This window comes from Notamacropus eugenii, chromosome 3, assembly GCF_028372415.1.
Source record: "Notamacropus eugenii isolate mMacEug1 chromosome 3, mMacEug1.pri_v2, whole genome shotgun sequence".
Taxonomy (NCBI): Eukaryota; Metazoa; Chordata; class Mammalia; order Diprotodontia; family Macropodidae; genus Notamacropus; species Notamacropus eugenii.
In genome coordinates, this window is record NC_092874.1 from 239,341,846 (window position 1) to 239,363,823 (window position 21,978).

The 21,978-nt window shown below is 35.6% G+C and overlaps 1 protein-coding gene across 4 annotated transcripts in view; it reads left to right on the forward strand.

The window, feature by feature from the left end:
* MON2 (MON2 homolog, regulator of endosome-to-Golgi trafficking) overlaps window positions 1-21,978 on the forward strand; it is a 145,158-nt gene that overhangs the window by 89,282 nt on the left and 33,898 nt on the right. For 3 of the 4 annotated variants that reach the window (XR_011977243.1, XM_072655240.1, XM_072655242.1), the window contains 4 exons: window positions 10,150-10,293; window positions 10,904-10,921; window positions 11,234-11,362; window positions 19,993-20,183. Coding sequence is in view for 3 of the 4 variants with exons in the window: in XM_072655240.1 (XP_072511341.1) it covers window positions 10,150-10,293; window positions 10,904-10,921; window positions 11,234-11,362; window positions 19,993-20,183 (482 nt within the window). In the remaining variant the exon portion in view is untranslated. The remainder of the gene's footprint in view (window positions 1-10,149; window positions 10,294-10,903; window positions 10,922-11,233; window positions 11,363-19,992; window positions 20,184-21,978) is intronic. The other variant, XM_072655241.1, reaches the window with a different exon arrangement.

Consider the following 21,978-nt stretch of genomic DNA (forward strand, 5'->3'; position numbering starts at 1 on the left):
AGAGTGTCAGGGACATCATTCCAAACTTTAGATTTTTTTTTTCCTCTGTTTTTGGAGGTAATTCTGGGGATCTTCTAAAGTGGTATGATCTAGGGAAAGGTATTTTTATTCCTCTCCTGGCCTGTGCTCTGCTCTGTGAGCAACGACAAGCACTGTTCCACCCTGGAACTGACCAGGGTCTCATCTTCCCTCTAGCCACAAGTTCTGGTGTGCTAGTGCTTTTCCTTGCCCTGGAACTAAGATCTAGGAGTGCGACCCAGATCCAAATATAGGCAATGCAACAGAGTCCTGACCTTGGTGCCAGCAAAGAGACCTCTGTAAATATGACCAATTGTCTGTTCCCCTTACCATCTGTGGACTGAGAGATCTGCAAACTGCCACTGCTGCACTGATTCAGTTGCCCCCACGCCTGCTTTAGTTTTGCTGGGATCAGGTCTGTGCTGGAACAGCCTGGACTGGACTGGGCTCCACTGTCATCCTGATGCAAAAAACTTTTCCTGATGGCCTTCTAAATTATTTTGGGCTGGAAAATTGTTTCACCCTTCTGGCTGCTGTAGAATGTTTTTAGAGGCATTGTCTTAAAGTATTTGGAGGAGATAGGGGGAGCTCAGGTTAGTCCTTGCCTTTTATTCTGCCATCTTGGCTCTGCCCCCTAAAAATATTTGTTTGCTTTTTTAAAGGTATGTAGATGGTACCCTATTGCTTCTAAAATTCCAGGTTTTTTTCTAGAAATCTTATTTAGAGATTTGATTACCAGTAAAATAATTGTGGCTTTAGAGTAACGCCCAAGCAGTTCTTTCTCTTGGTATCTTTTTTGTTAATTTTTGGCTTAGTTGATAAATCTACTTGGTTGTATTTCAGATATTTTATTATCTCTGTATTTTATTTTAGTATGTCAGAACTGAAATGGCTAAGGAAATGCAGTTACAGTCACTTGATTTTCTTATTTGATTACTTATTTAATTAGCCCATTTTCAAAAGACTGTTCTATGGTAAGCAGATAGAGTTTAAATCCTACCTCTGATACATACAGGCTGTGTGAACATATGTATGTGTATGGGATATATGTGTGCGTATTCCTTCCTTAACCACTATTTCAATTTCTTCTTTTTTTGAAAAGAAAGATTGCCAGTAAAAAGATAAATGTTACTTTTGAGAAGGGTTCTTACCCTGACATCTGTGAACTTAAAGCAATTTTAAAATAATTACATTTCATACATATATTTTATACACATATTTTTATAATTGTGCAGTTGATTTCCTTTCTAATCCTTTCTGAGAAGTGATCCATAAGTCTTTTTAGACTTACAGCATAGTCTGTGACACAAAAAAATTAAGAGCACCTGCTTTAAAGGAAAGTTTTAGTTCAAGTTTTCCTTAATGAATTTCTTAACTGCTCTCATCCCTCCTCTCCTTTTTATATTATCATTTGTGCTATGTAGTTATATATTGTCTAGGTTGGTTAAGGGAAGGCTGCTTGAGTTACTGAGAAACCACTGAATTTGAGGACTGTGTCAGTCCTTGAAGCATGCTGCTTCCTCCAGGCATGCAAACCTTTTCCCATTGGCATTTAACTGCTTGTTTGTGTGGTAAGGGGATCTCTAATGAAGACCATGCCATTGGTATTCTTTCATGTATGACTTCATGGGGACAGCTAGGTGGTACAGTAGTCCAGCTCTGGGCCTCTAGTCAGGAAGACTTAATCTTCCTGAGTTCAAATACAGCTTCAGACACTTATTAGCTGTGTGATCCTGGGCAAGTCACTTAACCCTGTTTGCCTCAATTCCTCATCTGTCAAATAAGCTGGAGAAGGAAATGGCAAACTACTTCAGTATCTTTGCCTAGAAAAACCTGAATGGGGTCATAAAGAGTTGGACATGACTGAAAAGACTGAATAATAAAAAGGTCATTTGTATAATCTTTGTCATGCCAGCTAGATAAGTGCTTGTAGGACAGTGGCTGTGTCTTCATAATTGTTTTCTAACTTGCACAGCATCTAGCACAATATTAAACATAACAGGTGCTCAGTGCATTCAGTGATATCTATCCATCATATTTGCTTCTAAAGAAGTGCTGCAATTTAGCATATCTTTAAGCCTCTAAAATTAAATACATTTTTAATTCATTATCTTGGTTTACATATAATTACCACCTCTCTAGTTGATATGCTTTGTCTAATATCAAATGCTTCTGTCTTTCTGGCTTAAAGGAATTTAAATAATTTATTTATTTTTAAGCATTCACTTCCATAAGATTGTGAGTTTTGAATTTTCTCTCCACTCTTCTTCCCCGCTCTTAAAGATGGCATGTAATCTGATATAGGCTCTACATATACATTCATAATAAACATATTTTCACATTAGTCATGATATAAAAAAGAATTAGAACTAATGGGAGGAATCATGAGAAAGAAGAACAGAACAAAGTAACAAAAGAAAAGGAGAGCAAATAGTACACTTTCATCTGTATTCAGACTCCAGAGTTCCCTCTTTGGGTGTGGATAGCATTTTCCATCATGAGTCTTTTGGAGTTGTCTGAGATCCTTGCATTGCTGAGAAGAGCTAAGTCTATTAAGGTCAGTTGTAGTACACTATGATTGTTATTGTGTACAGTGTTCTCCTGGTTCTGTTCATTTCACTCATCATCAGTTCATATAAGTCTTTCCAAGTTTTTCTGAAGTCTATCTGCTTGTCAGTTCTTATAGCACAACAGTATCCCATTACATTCATATACCACTTACTGAATAACAGGTGTTTTTTTTTCCTTTTCTATTTACCTTTTTGTGTTTCTCGAGTCTTGTATTTGAAGATCAAATTTTCTGTTAAGCTCTGGTCTTTTCATCAGGAAGGTTTGGAAGTCCCCTATTTCATTGATATCCATCTCCTCCCCAGAAAGATTATGCTCAGTTTTGCTAGGTAGTTGAGCCTTAGTTGTAATCCAAGCTCGTTTGCTTTATGGAATATGATATTCCAAGCTTTTTAATGTGGAAGTCTTTCAATGTAGAAGCTGCAAGATCCTAAGTAATCCTGACAGTGGTTCCATGATATTTGTATTGTTTCTGATTGCTTGCAGTATTTCCCTTTGACATGGTAATTTTAGAATTTGACTGCAATATTCCTTGGTGTTTTCAGTTTGGGATCTGTGGATTCATTTGATGACTTTTTGCCTTTTGGTTCTAGGACCTAACTTCTAAGGCAGTTTTCTTTGATGATTTCCTGAAAACTACTGTCCATGCTCTTTTTTTATCATGGTTTTCAGGTAGACCAGTGCTTTTTAAATTGTCTCTCTTGGATCTGTTTTCCAGGTCAGTTGTTTTACCATTGAAGTATTTTACATTTTCTTCTATTTTTTCATTCTTTTGTTTCTGTTTGACTGTTTCTTGATATCTCATAGAGTTATTATTTTCCACTTGTCCTATTCTAGTTTTTAACAAATTGTTTTCCTCTATTAAATTTTTGTACCTTCTTTTCCATTTGGCACATTTTACTTTTTAAGGAGTTCTTCTCTTCAGTGAGTTTTTGTGCTTCCTTTCCCATTTGGCCAATTCTACTTTTTAAGGACTTGTTTTTCTATATTTAATTTTTGTCCTTCCTTTTCCAGGCTGTTGACTCTCTTGCAAACCTCTCATTTCTTTTCCCAGCTTTTCTTCTACCTTTCTTATTTGACTTTTAAAATCCTTTATGAGCTCTTCCAAGAAGGTATTTTAGTCTTCAGACCAGTTCATATTCCCCTTTGAGGTTTTGGATGTGGATGTATTGACAGTGTTGTCCTGAATCTGTGCCTTGATCTTGCCTGTTCCTGTAAGAATCTATGGTCATTGTCCATTTCTGCTTTTTCCTCATTGTATTTGCCTAATTCCTGGCTTTTAGAGTTGAGTTCTTCTACTGGAGCCCAGGGGACACCAACCCAAGCTTCTTGTGCTGGAAGCTGGTCACTGGCTTTGCGTGCTGGGGCGTCAGGTGCTGGCAGCTGGAGGCTATAGGGATCTGGCAACCTACCTGGTGTTGAGCTGGGGTCAGAAACACTGGAACTCTTGTGGTCAGGATGAGAAGTCTGACCCCTGGGGGATACCTGCACTCAAATGGCCCGTGGGGGGCTACCTTTCACTTGAATATTTGGCTCCTGCTCACCTTGGCCTTGCACTTGAATGTTTGTCTGCTAGAGGATGTCTGCCTGCTGCCTGAAACTGTGCCTTCTGCACTGGGAGATTTGGCTGCTGAAGAACTTTGGCACTGTGGTTTTTCAATCTGGTGTCTATCGGTTCCCCTGCCTGTACTGAGGCACTGGGGGAGTAGGTGGTCCAGGTGTTGGCACTTGCGTGCTCCACCACCCTGTGGCTTAGGATCTCCCCCTGGTTTGCTGAGATAGGGCTTGCCGATGGTTTGCTGAGACCTCCCATCATATATTGCTCCCCTTCCCCCAGAGTAAGAGGGGTCTTTCCCATTAATCCCCCAAGCTTCCTGGGATACAAGACTGCTGCACCCCATCTTTCTGCTGGCTCAGCTGTTCCAGAGTTTTTCCTAGGATGATATTTTTGGGCTTTCAGAGATTGGTAAGGGAGGTTGAGAGCAACTTACTTCTTACTTCACCATCTTAGCTCCAGGAAGTGAAACCTCCTTAAAGAAATTTTCATTCTCACTAATGCCTCCTTCCCATCTCCTGGAATCTAACTTCTACTATTCCACAAAAGTGTAGAATTTAGTCAGATATAAACAGTAGGTTAGCCATCTAACTTTGTGTGAGTATATGTGAAGCAAGGAGGAAGTTAGAGATTCATGTATTGTAGATTTAGACCTAGAAGGGACCTAAGAAATTTTCTGCTCTACTTTTATATTATAGATGAGGAAACTGAGACTCAGAAATAGTGAGTAATATGCCTAAGGCCACATGGGTGGTAAGCGCCGTAACCTAGATTTGAATGAAGATCCTTTAAATCTCCAAATCTAGTGTTCTTGGGATATAAACTGGTATCTTTAAGGTGATGCTAAATTATGGCAAACTTAATTCTAATTCCATTGAAAATGGTGAAGTATTAATGTCTAATCAACCCCAGCATCCCCTGATGAACATTAGTAAAGATGAGGAAAAATCCTCTGAGGAACAAAGAAAAATACAAGTCCTTCTTTCCCATAAAATACAAGGAGATGGAACTGAATCAAAGTGTGCCCCAGGATTCCTGGTAAGTATTGGCACAAGGAATCCAAGCCAAGGACAGTGTAACCAAAGGACTGAGATCCCCAGGAAATACCACTTGAAGCTATGTTCCCTATATTTGGTGACTTTATAAGGAAACAGATAAAAGCCAGTGGAGCCAGGATGGAGAAGTAAATAGAGATAATCTACTACTACTACCACCACTACTACTACTATTACTACAGACTGTAGTAGTAGACAGAACTTAGTAACAAGCCTGCTTCCAGTTCCCAGTCCCATGCCAAAACTTTGACCTTAGATCCAGGCTGTGGAAGAAGGCATAGCTTAACCACAAGGTCTTCAGTGGATTAACATTCTTACTGATGAGGTAGAGTCTAGTGCTGGCTCCTAACATTGTCCCGCTCTGAGACTGCATCAAGAAATAACATTTAAATGTTACTATATAGTCCAGTAACACAGGAGTTGACACATCCTGGTTTTATGGCACAAAGTCTTCATCAATGAAGCTATAGATGTGAGCAAGGAAAAGAAAATTCCTACTTCAATAAAGAAATACTATGGGTTAAAAGAATCCTAAAATAAAATCACAGAAGAAAATTCCAAAATAATCACAGGTAAAACCTCAGAAAAAAAGAATGGATTTGCCACTAGGACTCCAAAAGTGGATAGAAGAAATAAAGTTCTGAAAAATGAAATCAGAACACTTGGAAAGAGAATAAATATTGAAACAAAAAGTTACTGACTTATTCAAGTGTTTTAACACCCTGAAGAGCTTCACTTTTGCAACATCTCTCAAATATACTTCCTTCTTTCCTCTGATAACATAGGGCCTTATTTTTTATGTTTCATGCTGCTGTAGATGTCTGCCTCGAATCTCTCCCCACTCTAATCTGTTTTTCATTTAACCACTCAAGTGATTTTCCTAAAGTGCAAGTCTAATTATGTCAAACCTCCCCCACCCCAAATCCCTTTAAGCTCCTAAACTCCAGTGGCTTCCTGTTGCCTCTAGCTTTGTTTGGCATTCAAAGCCCTTCCTAATCTAGCCACCTCCTACCTTTCTAGTTTTCTCACACCTTCCTCCTCAAAATGTCCTATTTGATCCCAGTGACACTGGCCTCACAGTTGTTCCACGAATAAGACCCTCTGTCTTTTGGCTCTGGGTACTCTCTCTGGCTCACCCCCATGCGTGGAACTCTCTCCCCCAGGAGTGACACTGTCTCCTTTCCAACTATTGACCCCTCTGGCTTCTTTAAGTCCCAAACTGAAATCCCACCTTCTATAGTAAGCCTTCCCCAACCCCTCTTAATTCCAGTGCTTTCCCTCTTTTAATTCTTATTTATCCTTTATGTATCTGGCTTTGTATATTTTTGTTCACATGTTGTCTCCCCCATTAGATTGTAAGCTCCTTGAGGGCAGGAACTTTATTTTGCCTCTTTTTATATCCCCAGTGCCTGGCACCTAGTAGGAGCTTAAATATTGATTGAAATGAATTGGAACAAACAATTCAGAGATTCAAAGAGGCAACGTAAAATATTGAAGCAAAGTCCAAAGACTGAAAATTAGGAAGAATGTCTAGGATTTCTACTATCTAAAACAACCTGGACAACAAGATGAGCAGTGAAAATTTTCAAAATCATTAGATTCCCTGAAAACTATGTCCAAATCAAAAAACATCCAAACTACTCAGATAACATATTTAAAGAATTATAAAACAAAACTTAGCTATTAGCCAAAGGGCAACATGAAAAAAAAGAATTCATCCATCATCACCCTTCCTCCCCCTGAAGAAATTTCGAGTTGTACACACTTAGAAAAGTCATCCAGAATATAGACTTTTCAGGTCAACACAAAAAATACTGGGTGTAGCCAGGAATATAGAGAAGTGCAAAGGACCCACAAGTAAAAAATCATATAAGATTTAGCAGCAACTACCTAAAGGAAAGGAAGTCTTGAAATATGGCCTACCAAAAGAAAAAAAGCTTACACCAAAGAATAACTAAATGATAATAAAGTACTTAAATCCTAATAGGGGGAAGGGACCACTGTCATTTGGAGCATAGGTGGAATTTTGTTTCATTTTAAAGAATTTTTAAAAGGGAGAGTGTAGGGAGAGAAATAAGGATGAACAAGGAACATAGCCAGTTCTCATAATCAGAAATGTCATAATAATATACAAACCTGCAAGTAGGAGTGGAGAAAGCATGCATCTCCTAAACTTTTTATCCAGCTTAGGAGACAGACAGTTGAACACTCATAGAGTTAATTGTAGAAATACATTAAAATAAATCAGTGATAAGGGAAGGAATGAGGGGGCATAGTTTAAGAGAGGGTAGACTTTAAGAAGGAATATTCACAAGCAAAACAAACCACCTACAGAGGACAGATTATAAAAGGAAGTGGAGGGATTGGAAGGTGAGAAATAAAAGATAAGAGGCCACAGCTTTGATCTGAATGGGTAAAAAGGGGAAAAGCTAAGGAGTGGGATCAGCCCACTCCAATTATAGCTTACTAGTGTGGATTTCAGTTCCATTTCCCTTGCCACTTTCTTTTTCTTCGTAACAGAGGAGAGGTGGGGATTTGATGAAAGCAAAAGTACACCTAATAAACATAACTGTTAATGTGAATTATGTGAACTCACTCTTAAAATGGAGGATAGTAAAACGAATTAGAAAACAGAATCTAACAGAGTTGTTTGTTAAGAACCATAGTTGAAATATGTAGATTTGCAGTGTTAAGATGAGGAACCAGAGTAATATCTCTTGTGCCTTAGGTGAGTCCAGTCATCAGTAGTGGCAGTCATCGTGCTCTCAGACCAAGGAACAGTAAAAAATACATATGATTAGAAGCTATCATGGAAGTTATGTTGTGCTCAACAGCACCATAGGTAATGAAACAATGTTAATACTAAAACTTTTATGTTCCATCTAAAACGTTGGCCTGATAGTTCACACAGAGGCTCAGCACTGCTACTTTTATTCCAGTAATGATAGCACCAAATTGAACAATGACCAAGAAACTCAAAGAGAAACATCGTTAAGTTCCTTCACCTAACCCAGCATTGTACAAAAGCACATTCAGATGCTGTGGGCATTGGAAAACGAGTCCTGCAGAGAAGTCAGCATCAGGTCAGCAGAACTGAAACCTTCAGCAGCACTACAGATAACAGTTACAGAGATAACCCAGCCCACCAATAGGAGAACACCAGAAGAAGAGATACAGAAATGCCCGTATCTTTACCAGGGAAATTTCAGGGGGTAACAGAAGACTCCATAGCACTGTGATTGGGAAAGCATTAGAAGGAAAAGATGAAATAATTCCAACAGGATAGCCAAAAAACAGGGAGAGACAGAAGACCACTCAGTGCCCCTGACCAAGAAAGCCTATAGTAACAGAAACCACCTAGTCTGCTGATCAGGGACAGCCAGTTGCAGTTAAGAAGAGAAGACACTAAATGAAGTCTTAAATAATCTTGAGTGTAGATAGGTACACCAAGGGAAGCAAAAGGCAGCAGCAAGAACCCAGGAAATCCAGATCAGTGACAAACAACACCTGGCCACCGCATCAAAGAGTATAGGAGCAGGTGGAGGTGGGCCCTTGTACTAAGCCTCATCAAGAACTGAGACTAGCTATATTTGTAAAGAGAGGAGGAGGCCAAATGCTAGGAATACTAAATATATATGCAAATGGTATAACATCTAAATCACTAAAGGAAAAGCAGATTGAGTTATAGGAAGAAGTGAGTAGTGAAACAGTTGTTGGGGACCTTAATGTTCCCCTTTTAGACCTAGCCACATCTAATACAAAGATAAATAGAAAATACCTTAAAGATCTGAATAGAGTTTTAAGGAAAGTAAGCAGTGATAGCCCTGTGGCATTTACTGAATGGATATCATAAAGAATATCAATATTTCTCAGTATTCTATGGCACTTTTGACAGTGTACAAGGACAAAAATGCAACAAATGCAGAAAAGCAGAAATTGATGCTATTTGAGCAATTCTATATAAACAAAACCAGTAACTTTAAAAATATAGCTATTTGAATGCTTATAAAAATGTAAAGTACCTAGATTAATAGACCTCTTTAAAAAATAAGGACTCTAAGCAACCTAATCCAGGGGCTAAGGGGGTAGGGTGGGGGGATCAAACAAACTATAAGTGAATTCTCAAAGAAAAAGAATAATTGCAAGGACATAGAGATTTAAATCCCTCCAGCATTGACTACTCCCATCTTTTTTGTCGTCTTTGCTAATTTGAAAGATATGAGGTGAAACAAGGGTTGTTTCTCTTATTAGTAATTTGAAGCATTTTTTCTTTTGAAATTCTTTTGAGAACATTTTTTGTTAATATTCTTTGGTAACATCTTTTGGGAATGGCTTTTGTTCTTTTATATATGTATTTATGTGTGTATATTCACATTCACACATGGGTGTATATGCACATGTATTTTTACATGTGTTAATATAGTTGGATTTGTGGATATTAGGCATGTTCCTCATTTTTCTGGGAATAAAGATCAGTTTTTGTCTTGTTGAGAAAAGAATAATTCATATTTTCTCAAAAACAATACATTTTATTCGTTGTTGAGTTTCAGGAACAGCTGAAATGACTATGTCCATTTTTTATTCAGAAGAAAAGTGTATCTCCCAGTACCTGTAGGAATATAAGGATAAAGTAAAAATTTGAGAAGGAATAATTATTTTTCCAGATAATAATGTTAAATATTCACATTTAAGTTTTACAAATACCCCTTTGCATTGACAGTAAAACTATCATCCCCATTTTATAGATAAAGTAACAGACTCAGAAATGTGTGATAAACATCACCATAGGATGGTTTAGAGGGAAATGTTTTGTCTTTATCCTCAGCATTAACCATAAATAGTTTGGTTTTTTTACGATGGTCTTTACATTTTTTCTCTGGACTATTTAAAACTTAGAAATTTCACAAACCTAATGGTTTTTTAATTATAACGTTTTTTGGGTTTTCTTTTTAGGCCATCTGTATAGGTCCAGAAAACATGCAAATAATGTATCCAGCAATATTTGACCAGTTACTGGCATTTGTAGAGTTTTCTTGTAAACCTCCACAGTACGGACAGCTGGAAACAAAGCACATTGCAAACGCAAAATATAATCAGGTAATTTGCTAGAAATCTTATTTATGTTTTTCAATTTAATGCCATTTGAATATAGGCAGTTACATTTAAGATGAACATTGGTTGTCCAGACAAAAGCCGTTTTCCCCATCTTACCAGGCTTTCCTGTTTCTATTTATCATTGTGAAGCATATACAAAATGTACCATTTCCTTACTCTTTGTGACTTCCCTTTCTTTTAGTAGAATGGCTGATTTCCTTAACTCTTTTCCCTAAATTTTTGAAGTTCTTAACTTTTTCTAAAAAATCCTATTCACCCCCTCAAAAAACAATTTCCAAGTACTCTAAGCACATAGTTCCTAAATAAATACCAGGAAAGAAAAATCAACCACAGGTGCACCCAAGAAAATTTTAGCCGGTGTTTCCTGTACTGGTGTGAAATTGAGTTGGACTGATTTTTGAAGAACTTTTAGAGTCATAAATAATTGATAAATTGTAATTTTTTTAACTTAGGAAAAATAGCTTTCTAAATGCATGCATATGCTGATTATTCACTCAATAGTAAAATTTTACAGTTTTTGAAAGATAGTTTTTAATATATGTATTAACTTTTCTCATTCTGTTTGTTCTGCAACACAATGGAATCACAATAGATCCAACTATTTGCACCGGTGAGTTAAATTTCCTTAAAAATTGTCCTAATCTAGCAGGCAGAAAGTTATGACATTCTGGCTAATAAAGCACATCTTCCCCAAGTCCACATCAAATGCTGAAAACTAAATTTTTTGGGTTTTTTCAAAATTGTTTTATTTTTGCCTGGGTTATATTAAATGCATTTTGTGAAAAAACTTGCATGCATTAAGGTGGCAATCTGACATAAAACCAAGACTTGAGGTTTTTTAACAGTTTTACTCTTTGGAAAACCTGTGATTTTTAAAATCTATTCTCTGTTTGTTTACTCATATTAAAATATTGTTTTCTAGGCAGAATGGGTAGCCTTGAATTATGTACCATTTGCAGAGAGATCTTTAGAAGTGGTGGTGGATTTATACCAAAAAACAGCTTGTCACAAAGCTGTAGTGAATGAGAAGGTACTTCAGAATGTTATAAAGGTAATGTTTAGTACTTTATTTGTATTTGATTTTTGAAATTACTCATTGATACTATAGGACGTTAGAGCTAATAATGTTTATGAATACTGTTTTCCACAAAATTAATTTGTTGGTTTGGTGAATTTGAGTTTCAGAAATTTTGAGCAAGATTCAGTCAATGACAGATTATGTAATAAAATCTTGATTTATTTTATTTGATGTGCAATCAAGTGTTTAGTAACTATATAAGACCAGGAAATTTTGTTGTTAGATCTTTACAAAGAGAAAAAATATTCGCATAAATATAAACCCAAATTCTTGTAACACATCATCTCCATTTTTAACTTTTAACTCTCCCCCCCAAAAAAAATCTGCACTAAAAAAATATATCAATGTAATGGTTTTTTAAAAAGCTTTTCTAGATAAAACTTATTTCCTTGCCTGGTAAGAGGTTATATTAATTCACCAAGTGTATAAAAGAATAAATTTCTTTTGTGATTTACATTTCATTTTCTTCCTTGATAAGTTTCTTTCAACCTCTGTCAAACTAGAAAAAAATCATTATTCAAAAGCCTATTAATTACTCATGACATATTGGATTAAGACCTGACCTCAGGACAGTCTAGATGCAACTGCCAGCTCTGACACAAGGCACTTAAGTGCTACACAGGCAAATCTCTAAGAATCTAAGTTGTACAGTATTTTCTGTTCTGCATTGGTAGAAGAAGTTTCCTCATCAGAAATTTCCTGTACCTGTGAAACCACAAGTCCTTTCCAAATATAAAAATATATATTTTAAACAGTGTAAGGAATTTTAATCAACAAACAAAAAACCCCCCAGCGAACTAAGGAATTGACATGGCATAGAATTTAATAAAATGATTTGTACTTTTTCTGTTTAAAAGTTTTTATGCCAAGTAGAAGCAACTGCTAGACTACAAATTCTTCCATACAGTATTATAAGTTATTTGAGTTCAAAAACCATGCTTTTGGTGTTAAATGTTTCAAATTTGGCAGATCTGCCATCCTCCCATTTAATTTAGGAAGATCTGAATAAAAAGATAGAGTAAAGTTTAACCATTTATTTCTTCTAAGCATAAACAGATCCAACAGCAACATAACATAAGGACCAAAAACAAGTAAGGTTACCAAGCAAGTTGTCCAATTATAGAAGTCCAGTCTAGTAATTTAATAGGTTCTTCATTCCTTTTATTAAGAGGATTTGTCCTGAAAAGTTTGGATTCAGTAAAAGGGCAGCACTGGAGGACCTAACAGGTCATGTGGCCTTGAGGCCCCTGTCTTAGAGCAATAGGTTTCTGTTAGAGAAAGGCAGTTTTAGGTTTTATGTAAAGAAAAATTTCTTACAGAATTTTCAAAAAGTATAATGGTTGCCTCAGGAGATAGTATTCTTTCTCATTGGATTGCCACTCTTTATAGATATTTGAAATCCAAACAAGTCTTTATTAAGTGCTTAGTATCAGGCATTGTATATAGTATATAGTATAGTATATAGGCATTGTGTTAAGAACTGTAATTGCATCTTTACCGTATAAAAATCCATTTTGCTTTCTCTGAAGTTGCTGGTTCCTCTTGGAACTTAGCCTACTTCTTGAGAGGCGTCACTCAGTAAATGCCTGTACTTGGATTAGAGGTGGTCTGACTCTGAATTCTTTGAGACAGTTCCACAACATATTGTGAAACCCCAACAGTTTTTGATATCCCTTAGGGATGGGATTTTGCAGGAAGAAGAGATCTTTAGCTGCATGTGCTACCTTTTCAGAAAATGAGAATGGGTCCATAGTCTTCACCAGCCTGCCAAGGAGTTTCATGACACAAAAGATTAAGTACCCCTGAATCAGTTGAGATAAGATGCTTTCCAATTCTTAGGTCCTCTGATTATATTGAATTAGAAATATGATCAAGGAATGTTACACACAATTGTAAGATGATAAATTACAGAATTTAAATGAAATAAGAAATTTACAAAATTGTAATGGCGTAAACCAATTACTAAGAAATAGATAGCTTAAATAGATCAATCTCAGAGAAAGAGTGAATCATTGAATCACTATTCAGGTCAGATTCAGGAGAGCAGTTCCAGTGTGAAAGAATTCCCTTAGGCATTCTCTTTTAGCTATCTGTAGTTTTATTAATGTGAAAGCACACAGACCTTTGCTGTAGCCATGGGGCTGAGTAAAAGATACTGGTGTTTGGAGGGGTCTAGGCTCATAGAGACAGAAAGCTGTACAGCCTGTTCAGGATGATGATGATGTCATTTTAGGATTTTACGGTGGTTAAAGATTAAGGATAGGATAAAAGAGATGGGAAATTTTATGACACAAGATTAGGGAGACAAGAAATTTTGTGGTCCAGGATAAGGGGAAGTTTTATGGTATTTTAAGATAAGGGGAAAAGGGCTTTAGGATGCTCTTAAGTTACAGGATGAGCTACAGAATGAGCTCCCCTGTTAGGAGGAGCCTCACAAAATCCTGGAAAAGCAACCCTTAATATTCTTTTTAGCCCTGAGAGTACCTATTTGTACCCACATCATCACAGTGTGAGAAAAGAAAAGGAAGAATAACCGGAAGTAGACTAGTTAGTGTTAACATTAACTTGGAGTGAGACCCAGATATTCAAATATTTTATCAGAATCATTTAAAGATGAAATTATAAGGAGGAAAAAAGTGGATCTGATCTATCCTCATTTCTTTAACAAACCTGATTACCTGATACAAACCAGTTTAATGAGGGGAAAAATGGACCTGATCTTATCATCAGTTCTTTAAGAATTTTCTTTATCAGTGACAGTGGATCAAACATATTTAGGATCAAAGATCTGTTCCTATTGTGTTACATGAGAAAATCAAAATAGAACTAAAAAAGATAAAGATATGAGAGTTACTTGACTAGACCAAGTGTACAGAGAGAAAATCTATACCAGATTTAAAATTTTGAGATCATTTAGGGACTGAATTAGAATAGTTAGGGAAAAAGTGTTGTTATTGAAAAAGACAAAGTCATTGATAACTCTACCAGTAAATATACCTATTTTCTTATATCTGTAGAACTGTTTTGAAACTGATTTATACTTGTATAGAAATATCTTTGGTGAAAATGTGAGAAAGAAACAGACTTTTGGAAATGGTATTTTAAAGTCTCACAAGTGACAGAAAAGTATAAAGAATAAAATTTCACTCCATTCTTATTGTTCGTGGATGATAAACCATTTGCTACAGTAGAGAAAATCTCAGTTTTAAATGTTGTCCTCCAAAAAGTTATGTATTATGTTATATTATATATGTTATATTAAATTGTATATATATATGTTATGTATATATTAAATTCATACAAGGTTTCTTGATAGTCAGCAACAATGGCAACTTTGATCACTGAATTATCAGTATTAAGTTGAGGCATTAAATCAGAGAGATGTATGCTCACAGAAAGTACCTTCCATTTCTATGGATAGTAAGTATAGAGAATCAGAAGGAAGGATGGATTCCCTGTAGACCTGGACCCACACCTGAATAGGAAAATGAGATGGGCCTGACTTCCAGTTATGAAATTGCACAGTATTTTCAGTGATCCCAAACTTCTCTCTGAAACAAAAAACATTTAGCGCCAATGTTCTTTTTTTTTTTTTTTATAAACTTAACCATCATCAACAAATAAAACATCTCAAATTAATAATGAAAAGGGAAGAGGATTAAATCAAAAATTGTGAATTTCTGTTATATATATAATAACAACAGTAGTATGAAGGTAATGCAGTGTGACAATGGAGCATTGAATACCTGTTTCCAAATATAAATCATAGGCAACTTAAAGGGCAGTGAATAAGAATTTTGTGGGCATAAATATGCTGGAGAATATTATCAACACTTTCCTTCAAGAAATAGTATAAGGAATATCTAGGAAATGGGTGAGTAGAAAAGATGGGCTGGTCAAGCTGCAAAAATGAGGAATGAGCATGGACATTCTTCAGTGCTGCACTGGTAACCATTTCATGTTAAAAGAACTTTAGAAGGGCTTTTACCACATTGATCCAATGTTTTTTGTAGGATTTATGGAAGGACATAAGATAAAGCACGTATAAGTCTTCCTCCTTTCGTTGTTGCTGTCAATTCAGTCATGTTCATCTCCTTATGACCTCATGGACCATGCCATCCATGGGATTTTCTTGACGAAAGTACTGGAGTGACTGACATTTCCTTCTCCAGTGGAATAAGGCCTGGGGTCACACAGCTGGTGTCTGAGACCGGCTAGCACTTTATCCACTGAGCCACCTAGCTGCTGTCAATCTTGAGTAGATGACTCATATTGATATCACAATCATATCAGTGAATTTCTATGTAGAACTGGATATTATTTAGTATCCAGATTCATATAGAAACATAATTAAAATATGTGGGGCCACTCTAAAGAAAAAGTAAAAATATTCCTCATATATATTACATATATATATTATTATATATATATTATATATATATATTACATATATATATTAGCTATATATACATTCTTCTCCCATTCATAGCTAAACTCCTATTAAAAAAAACCTCTCTGCTCTCATTGATTGCCCCTACTTCTCAAACTTTTGTAATCTGCCACTTTCATCACTCAACTGAAACTGCTCTTTCCCAAGTTACCAATGAACTCTTAGATACGTTTTAGTGGCCTTTCTCAAGCCTTATCCTTTTTGCCCTCTCTGTGGCATTTGTCATTGTTGTCTACCCTCTCCTGAAATTTTCTCCTCTCTGGTTTTTGTGGTTGCTTGTTTTTCAGGCTGAAGAATTTTGGGGGGGCGAGGGGTGGTAATACTCTTCTCCTACTTCTCTGATGCCTCCTTCTTAATCTCATTTGCTAGATTATTGCCCATGTTTCATTCCTAGTCTCTTGGTATATCTCGGAGTTCTGCTATAGGCTCTTCTCTTTTCTCTCTAAACTCTCTCAGTGAACTCATTAGCTCCCATGAGTTCAGTTACCATCTTTGTGCAGGTGGTTCTTAGATATTTATATTGGCCCAAACTCTAATTCTTTATTATCAACTGCCTTTTGGATATTTCACATTGGATATACTTGGCATCTCAGACTCAGTAAGTCTAAAACTGAACTCATCATACCCCAAAACTCATTTTATTTAAGTACTTCCCCTTTTCTTTTGAACATCCCACCATCACCCTAGTCGTCAAAGTTTACCTTGGAGTCTCCCCTCACATATTCATTCAGTTGCCAAGTATTGTCTGTTCTTCCACCACAACCTCTCAATCTATCCTCTTCTCTCTACTCATAGGCCTGCCACACTAACTGAAGTTCTCATCTGAAGTATTGCAAATGCTTTAAAGATCTTTTCTGTTCTTCATTTATTTATTATTTTTGCTTTTTAATCCTTAAATGCTTTTCAGATAATTTTACTTGGGTTGCTCACCGAGCCTTTTTTTTTAACTTGTTGCTATTTTACGAGGTTCATCATCTTCCATCATCCTCCTCTGTAGGATTTTATAGATGAGTTTAAATTCTAGAGGTATATTATCCTTGGCTACCTTATTTTTGTAAATTATTTACTAGCTGTAAAGTGTTCTATAGGGTTTTTTTGGTGTCTTATGCCAATTGATTTACATTGTTTGAACTTCCTTGAGGAAATGGTAATTTTTTTTGTCTGTTCTTTTATCTATTTCCCCTTTTTGGTGATCAATAGCTTTTCTAAATAGGTCAGGTTGGAGTTATTTCAAACATATGTTGTAATTTTCATTTTTGTTCTTCTAGTTTGGTTTTGATTTTCATATTTACCCTAAGCGGTGATTTGACATAGAGGTGACTGAATAAGAAATGACTTTCATATTATTAAGCAGTGGTTTACTGTTTATTAAAATATAATCAGTTTCCTTTCCACCTACTGTCATTTGATGCTTTGCCTCTAAACTTATCCTGTATCTACTCTGAATGTATTTTATATTTGCCTATCTATGTCTCCCCAATTAGAATTAAGCTCCTTCAACTGTTCTTCATTTTTCTATGTATTCTCAACCCTAGGCACAGTGTTTGACATACAGTAAGTGCTTGATGATTGATGGTTTGTTTGCCATATCCAATGTCTCCTCTTTTCTCAAAGAAAATTCATAACATGTTTGTGTGAAACCACTATATAGTCTCCAGTCCTTTGGATTCTTCTTTCTTATTCCTGAACCATATTTTCTAGTGTACATATTTTTTGTATACTCTCTCCTTTTGCCTTGAAATCACCAAGCATTTTAGCATGTTGATTTGATGTAGAGGATGTTATTAAGTTTCTTCTAAAATTTCTCCACTTCTTCATCTTGTGCAAGCAGTTATTTTCGCAATGGTTCTTTCATAAATTCTTACCATGAGCACTGCAAGATGAGGTCACCAAATGTGCCAAGAGATGATTTTTGTTGTTTTTAGACACATAATAAAATCATGGAATGCTAATGAAATTGATGAAAAAATAAAAATGTAAAGAAACAGAGGGACATCAATGGATCTAATAAATACATAGAAAACAGTAGAAGGAAATAAATAACCAGGGAAGTTCTGTTACTATTGTGTTGAAGTTCATATGCTCTTTTTAAAAATTCAGTTGTGATAGAAATTCAGTTTTGTAAAGAATATACATTTTCTGTTCTTTATATCTTGAAATATTAGTGTTTGTTGATATTTGTCAAGTTGATAATAAAAAAGGAAAAAATTGTTAAAGGGCTGCACATGATCAAGGTATTTTATCTTTTTCTTTGTTTCTTGGGTTACCACAGCTGTATGACCAGCCCACTGGTAACGAGTCTGTGTAACTATGAGTAATAATAATGTAACTATGAGTAATGAGTAATGTAACTAGCTTGGTCCTCAGAAAGCAAACGTGATTTAATAGCAGAACCAAATATGTACCCTTTCCAAACATTATAGAACCCACCAGAGCTTTAACTCTATTGGTGTAACCTTCAGAAAGTTGTGGGAAACTCTACAGAACAATGAAACATCGAACTAGGAATCTGTAGATTTTAAACATACTTACAACAAACTATTTTGGCACATGTAATCACTAAATATATAATATCTATAATTTATGATGAAAGAAAACATAATATAAAAATATTTACAGTTTATCAGGAGAATTCAAGGAATAGCCTTTTCCCAGCAGATAAATGAACGAAGGATATGGAAAGATTTATATGTTGTCAGTTGAAAAAATGTCCATCTTCACTTATCACAGAAATGTGAATTAAAACAACGTAATGGACCATCTCAAATTCAGTGTTGGCATCACTGTAGAGAAATGGGCACAGTCAGATTTTGCTGGTTGATTTGAACTTTGATGGGATTTTTTTGGTTAACAGTTTTACAATACACTAGATATTTTCAAATAAATTATACCCATTGATCCAGTAATTCCATGATTAGGACTATGCCCTTAGAGTATTATAAAAAAAAATAGAAAGAAGTTTTCTATTCTAATATACTGATTGTAGATAGCATTATTATTAATTGTCAAATACTTGGAAACAACCTAAGTTTTCAACGATTGAGAAATGACCCAAAAAATGCATTTTTCTCTCTCCTCCCCCATATGTTTTATATATGGGGGGGGGGTGTACATATGTATGTACTCACCTATATATCACATAATAGGATGTTGTGCTATTAAGTTACAAATATCAGTATTATAAAGGAGTTTTGGGGAAAAAATTATGAAAAAATGCAAAGAAAACAACTGGAACATATATTTTGTATGTATATATACACATACATAAATATTCAGTGTGAATAGTAAAATTTTACACACAAATATTAAAGAGACAAAAATAAAACAGAAGGGAGCACAGAAGAAATATATGTTATATATTTTTGTATATTTAAATTCATTTTCTCTAATTGTATGGAGTAGTAAATGTCAGTTGAATTGTTTTTGTTAGTTTCAGAATAAAGTGAGGACTTTCCCCCGTTAAATACCCTTAAGTTATATTACAGCCAGTTAAGGCATAGAGATGGTGCTAAACAAGATCTCAAGAAATCAAAAAGCATGAAGATAAGGAGAAAGAATTACATTAAGGGGAAAAAGGTGATCCTTCCTTCATTCCCTGACTTAACAGATAGGAGAAGGTACCTATCTCCCATTAGAAGAGAAGTACAGAGAGGTACAAATAGAAGATGAGAAGAGGAGGAATAGAAAAGTTAAAAATGTGGAGAGCTCAATCATTCATGAGTCATAAAGTTCTTATCAGTCTCCACTATTTATTTGGTTAGTCTGTTGCAGAAAAAGTTAATACATTTTGTCACTTCTTATTGAAAATCAGATTTCTTTCTGGAGAGGTTTACTCTCTAAGATTCAATGTCCAGGCCAGCAAATCATTTCAGAGGACATATTTTGTGGGTCAAACAAGAACAGGGTGAAGTGTAGATTGAGCTAATAGATGAAATGAGTACTACTTCTGCCCTGCAGGATGAGTTTTCATTAGATCATATCTTTTCATTGAATTGAAGGTTTGGTATAATGAAAAAATAATACTTCTGCCTATTTACAGGTAGAGTATTTAAAATTTTCAGAAAAAAATATTCTCATAACAAAAAAAACTAAGCAATTATTTTTATAGATTTTTATAATAATTGGTTTCCAATGTAACTTTTTTTTTTAATAGACTCTTAGGATACCTCTTAGTTTGAAGTATGCCTGCCCTTCTGAAACTACGTGGAAGTTGGCAGTATCTTCTCTGCTCAAAGTTCTGTCTATTGGACTACCTGTTGCAAGACAGCATGCTTCTTCTGGGAAATTTGACAGTATGTGGCCAGAACTAGCCAGCACGTTTGAAGACTTTTTATTCACTAAAAGGTCAGCTCATTAATTTTTAAATAGAAACTTTTTTTAAAATTGCAAATTAGGTGTTGTTTAGTTTTTCAGTTGTATCTGCTTCTTTGTGACCCCATTTGGGTTTTCTTGACAAAGATACTGTAGTGATTTGCCATTTCCTTCTCCAGCTCATATTACAGATGAGAAAATAGAGGTAAAAAGAGTTAATTGACTTGCCCAGAGTCACAGCTAATAAGTGTCTGAGGCTGGATTTGAACTCAGATCTTCCTGACTCCAGGTCCAATACGCTTATCTACTACACCACCTAGCTGCCTCTAGTAATTCAACAACTAATTTATTATAAATTGTCTTTTGGACATTTTATTCTACAGGCTACATTGACATGAGATATAAATCAGCATAGCCCTGGATATAAAAGGTTAATGATTAAAGAACCTTGATTTTGTCCCTTCAAGAAAGATACAAGAATTCATGAAAAGATGAAGGAGGTAGACTTGTGTTTGACAAATGGAGTCCTAGAATTGTAATTCAGCACTTGAAAGGGATATTAGAAGTGCTTTCATCCAGTCCCTTCACAGGATCACAGATCTGAAGCTGGAAGGAACCTCATAGATCATCCAGTAACCTCACTTTTCAGATGAGGAAACTGAGGCTAAGTGACAGTCACCCAGGGTGACAAAAAGAGTAAACAACAAAATTTGATTTGACTCTGACTCCAGAGCTAGTGTATTTCCCCCAGTGTATTTCAGTGTCTTCATTTTATAGGTAAGGAAACTAAAGCCCCAAAATGTAAGGAAAGATAGTTATCTTACCCTAGGAAAGAATATTCTATGCATGTTTCTATACATCTACATAAATTTTGAAGCTCCTTTGTTTTCTGAGGTAAGGTAATCTGAAACCTGTAACAAGCTGGGCTATCCAGGGAGAAGGAGATATTTAAAGTCTAAATTCGCTAACAGCTGAGTTTTGACTAATCTCTGATAACTCAGGTGGTCATCAGTCCTTAGGTATCTTCTGTGCTCTTCTTTGTCTTATGTGGTGAATTTCTATCATGTAAGGACTTGTATCCAGGAGTCACCAAGCATTTATTGAGTACGACAATGGTGCCAGACCTTGTGCTTCAGTGATGAGCACATAAAGAAACATGAAACTCGTCCTGGCCCTCAAGGATCTCATAGTCTAATGGAGGAGACAGCATTCTACAATTATGTATCCATGAGATACTGGACAAGATAAATTGGAGGGGATCAGCGGAGGGAAAGCCCTAGTTCTATATATCTTCTATTGCTGCAGCAAGAGTTTGCTGCCGCAAAGCATGGTTGCTTAGGCTCTTCTGTTCTTCATTTCCTTATCCATAAAATAAGGAACTTTATCGTAACTCTTTATTGGCCTTTTCTAATAATAATTAATTTATTTCTTAAAGATAGATAAAGCCAAAAAAAAAGTAAAAGCAAAAAAAAGCACCCTTAAATGTGGAAAGATGTGTTCTGCTTCACATTGACTTTGCTAACAAATCCCTTTCATGCCTGTTCTGCTTGTCCTATTCTTTGAGTTTTGAAAGCAAAGTCTGTGTGTTTATTTTTCATATCAGCACTACATTGATACTGTATTTCTTAATTGCTCAGTGCTTTAGAGTTATCTGGATTTTTTTCCTTGATTCTCGGAGCTTCCAATAATCTGTGATCTCTTGAGAATAAACGTCTCTTTGAAATCTTCTTTCTGACTGCTCTCTCTTTAGTAGTGGAGGATGATGATATTATGTCTATCTCAGCAGCTGATTTGACAGGTTGTTCATTTTTATCAATATAACTCATGG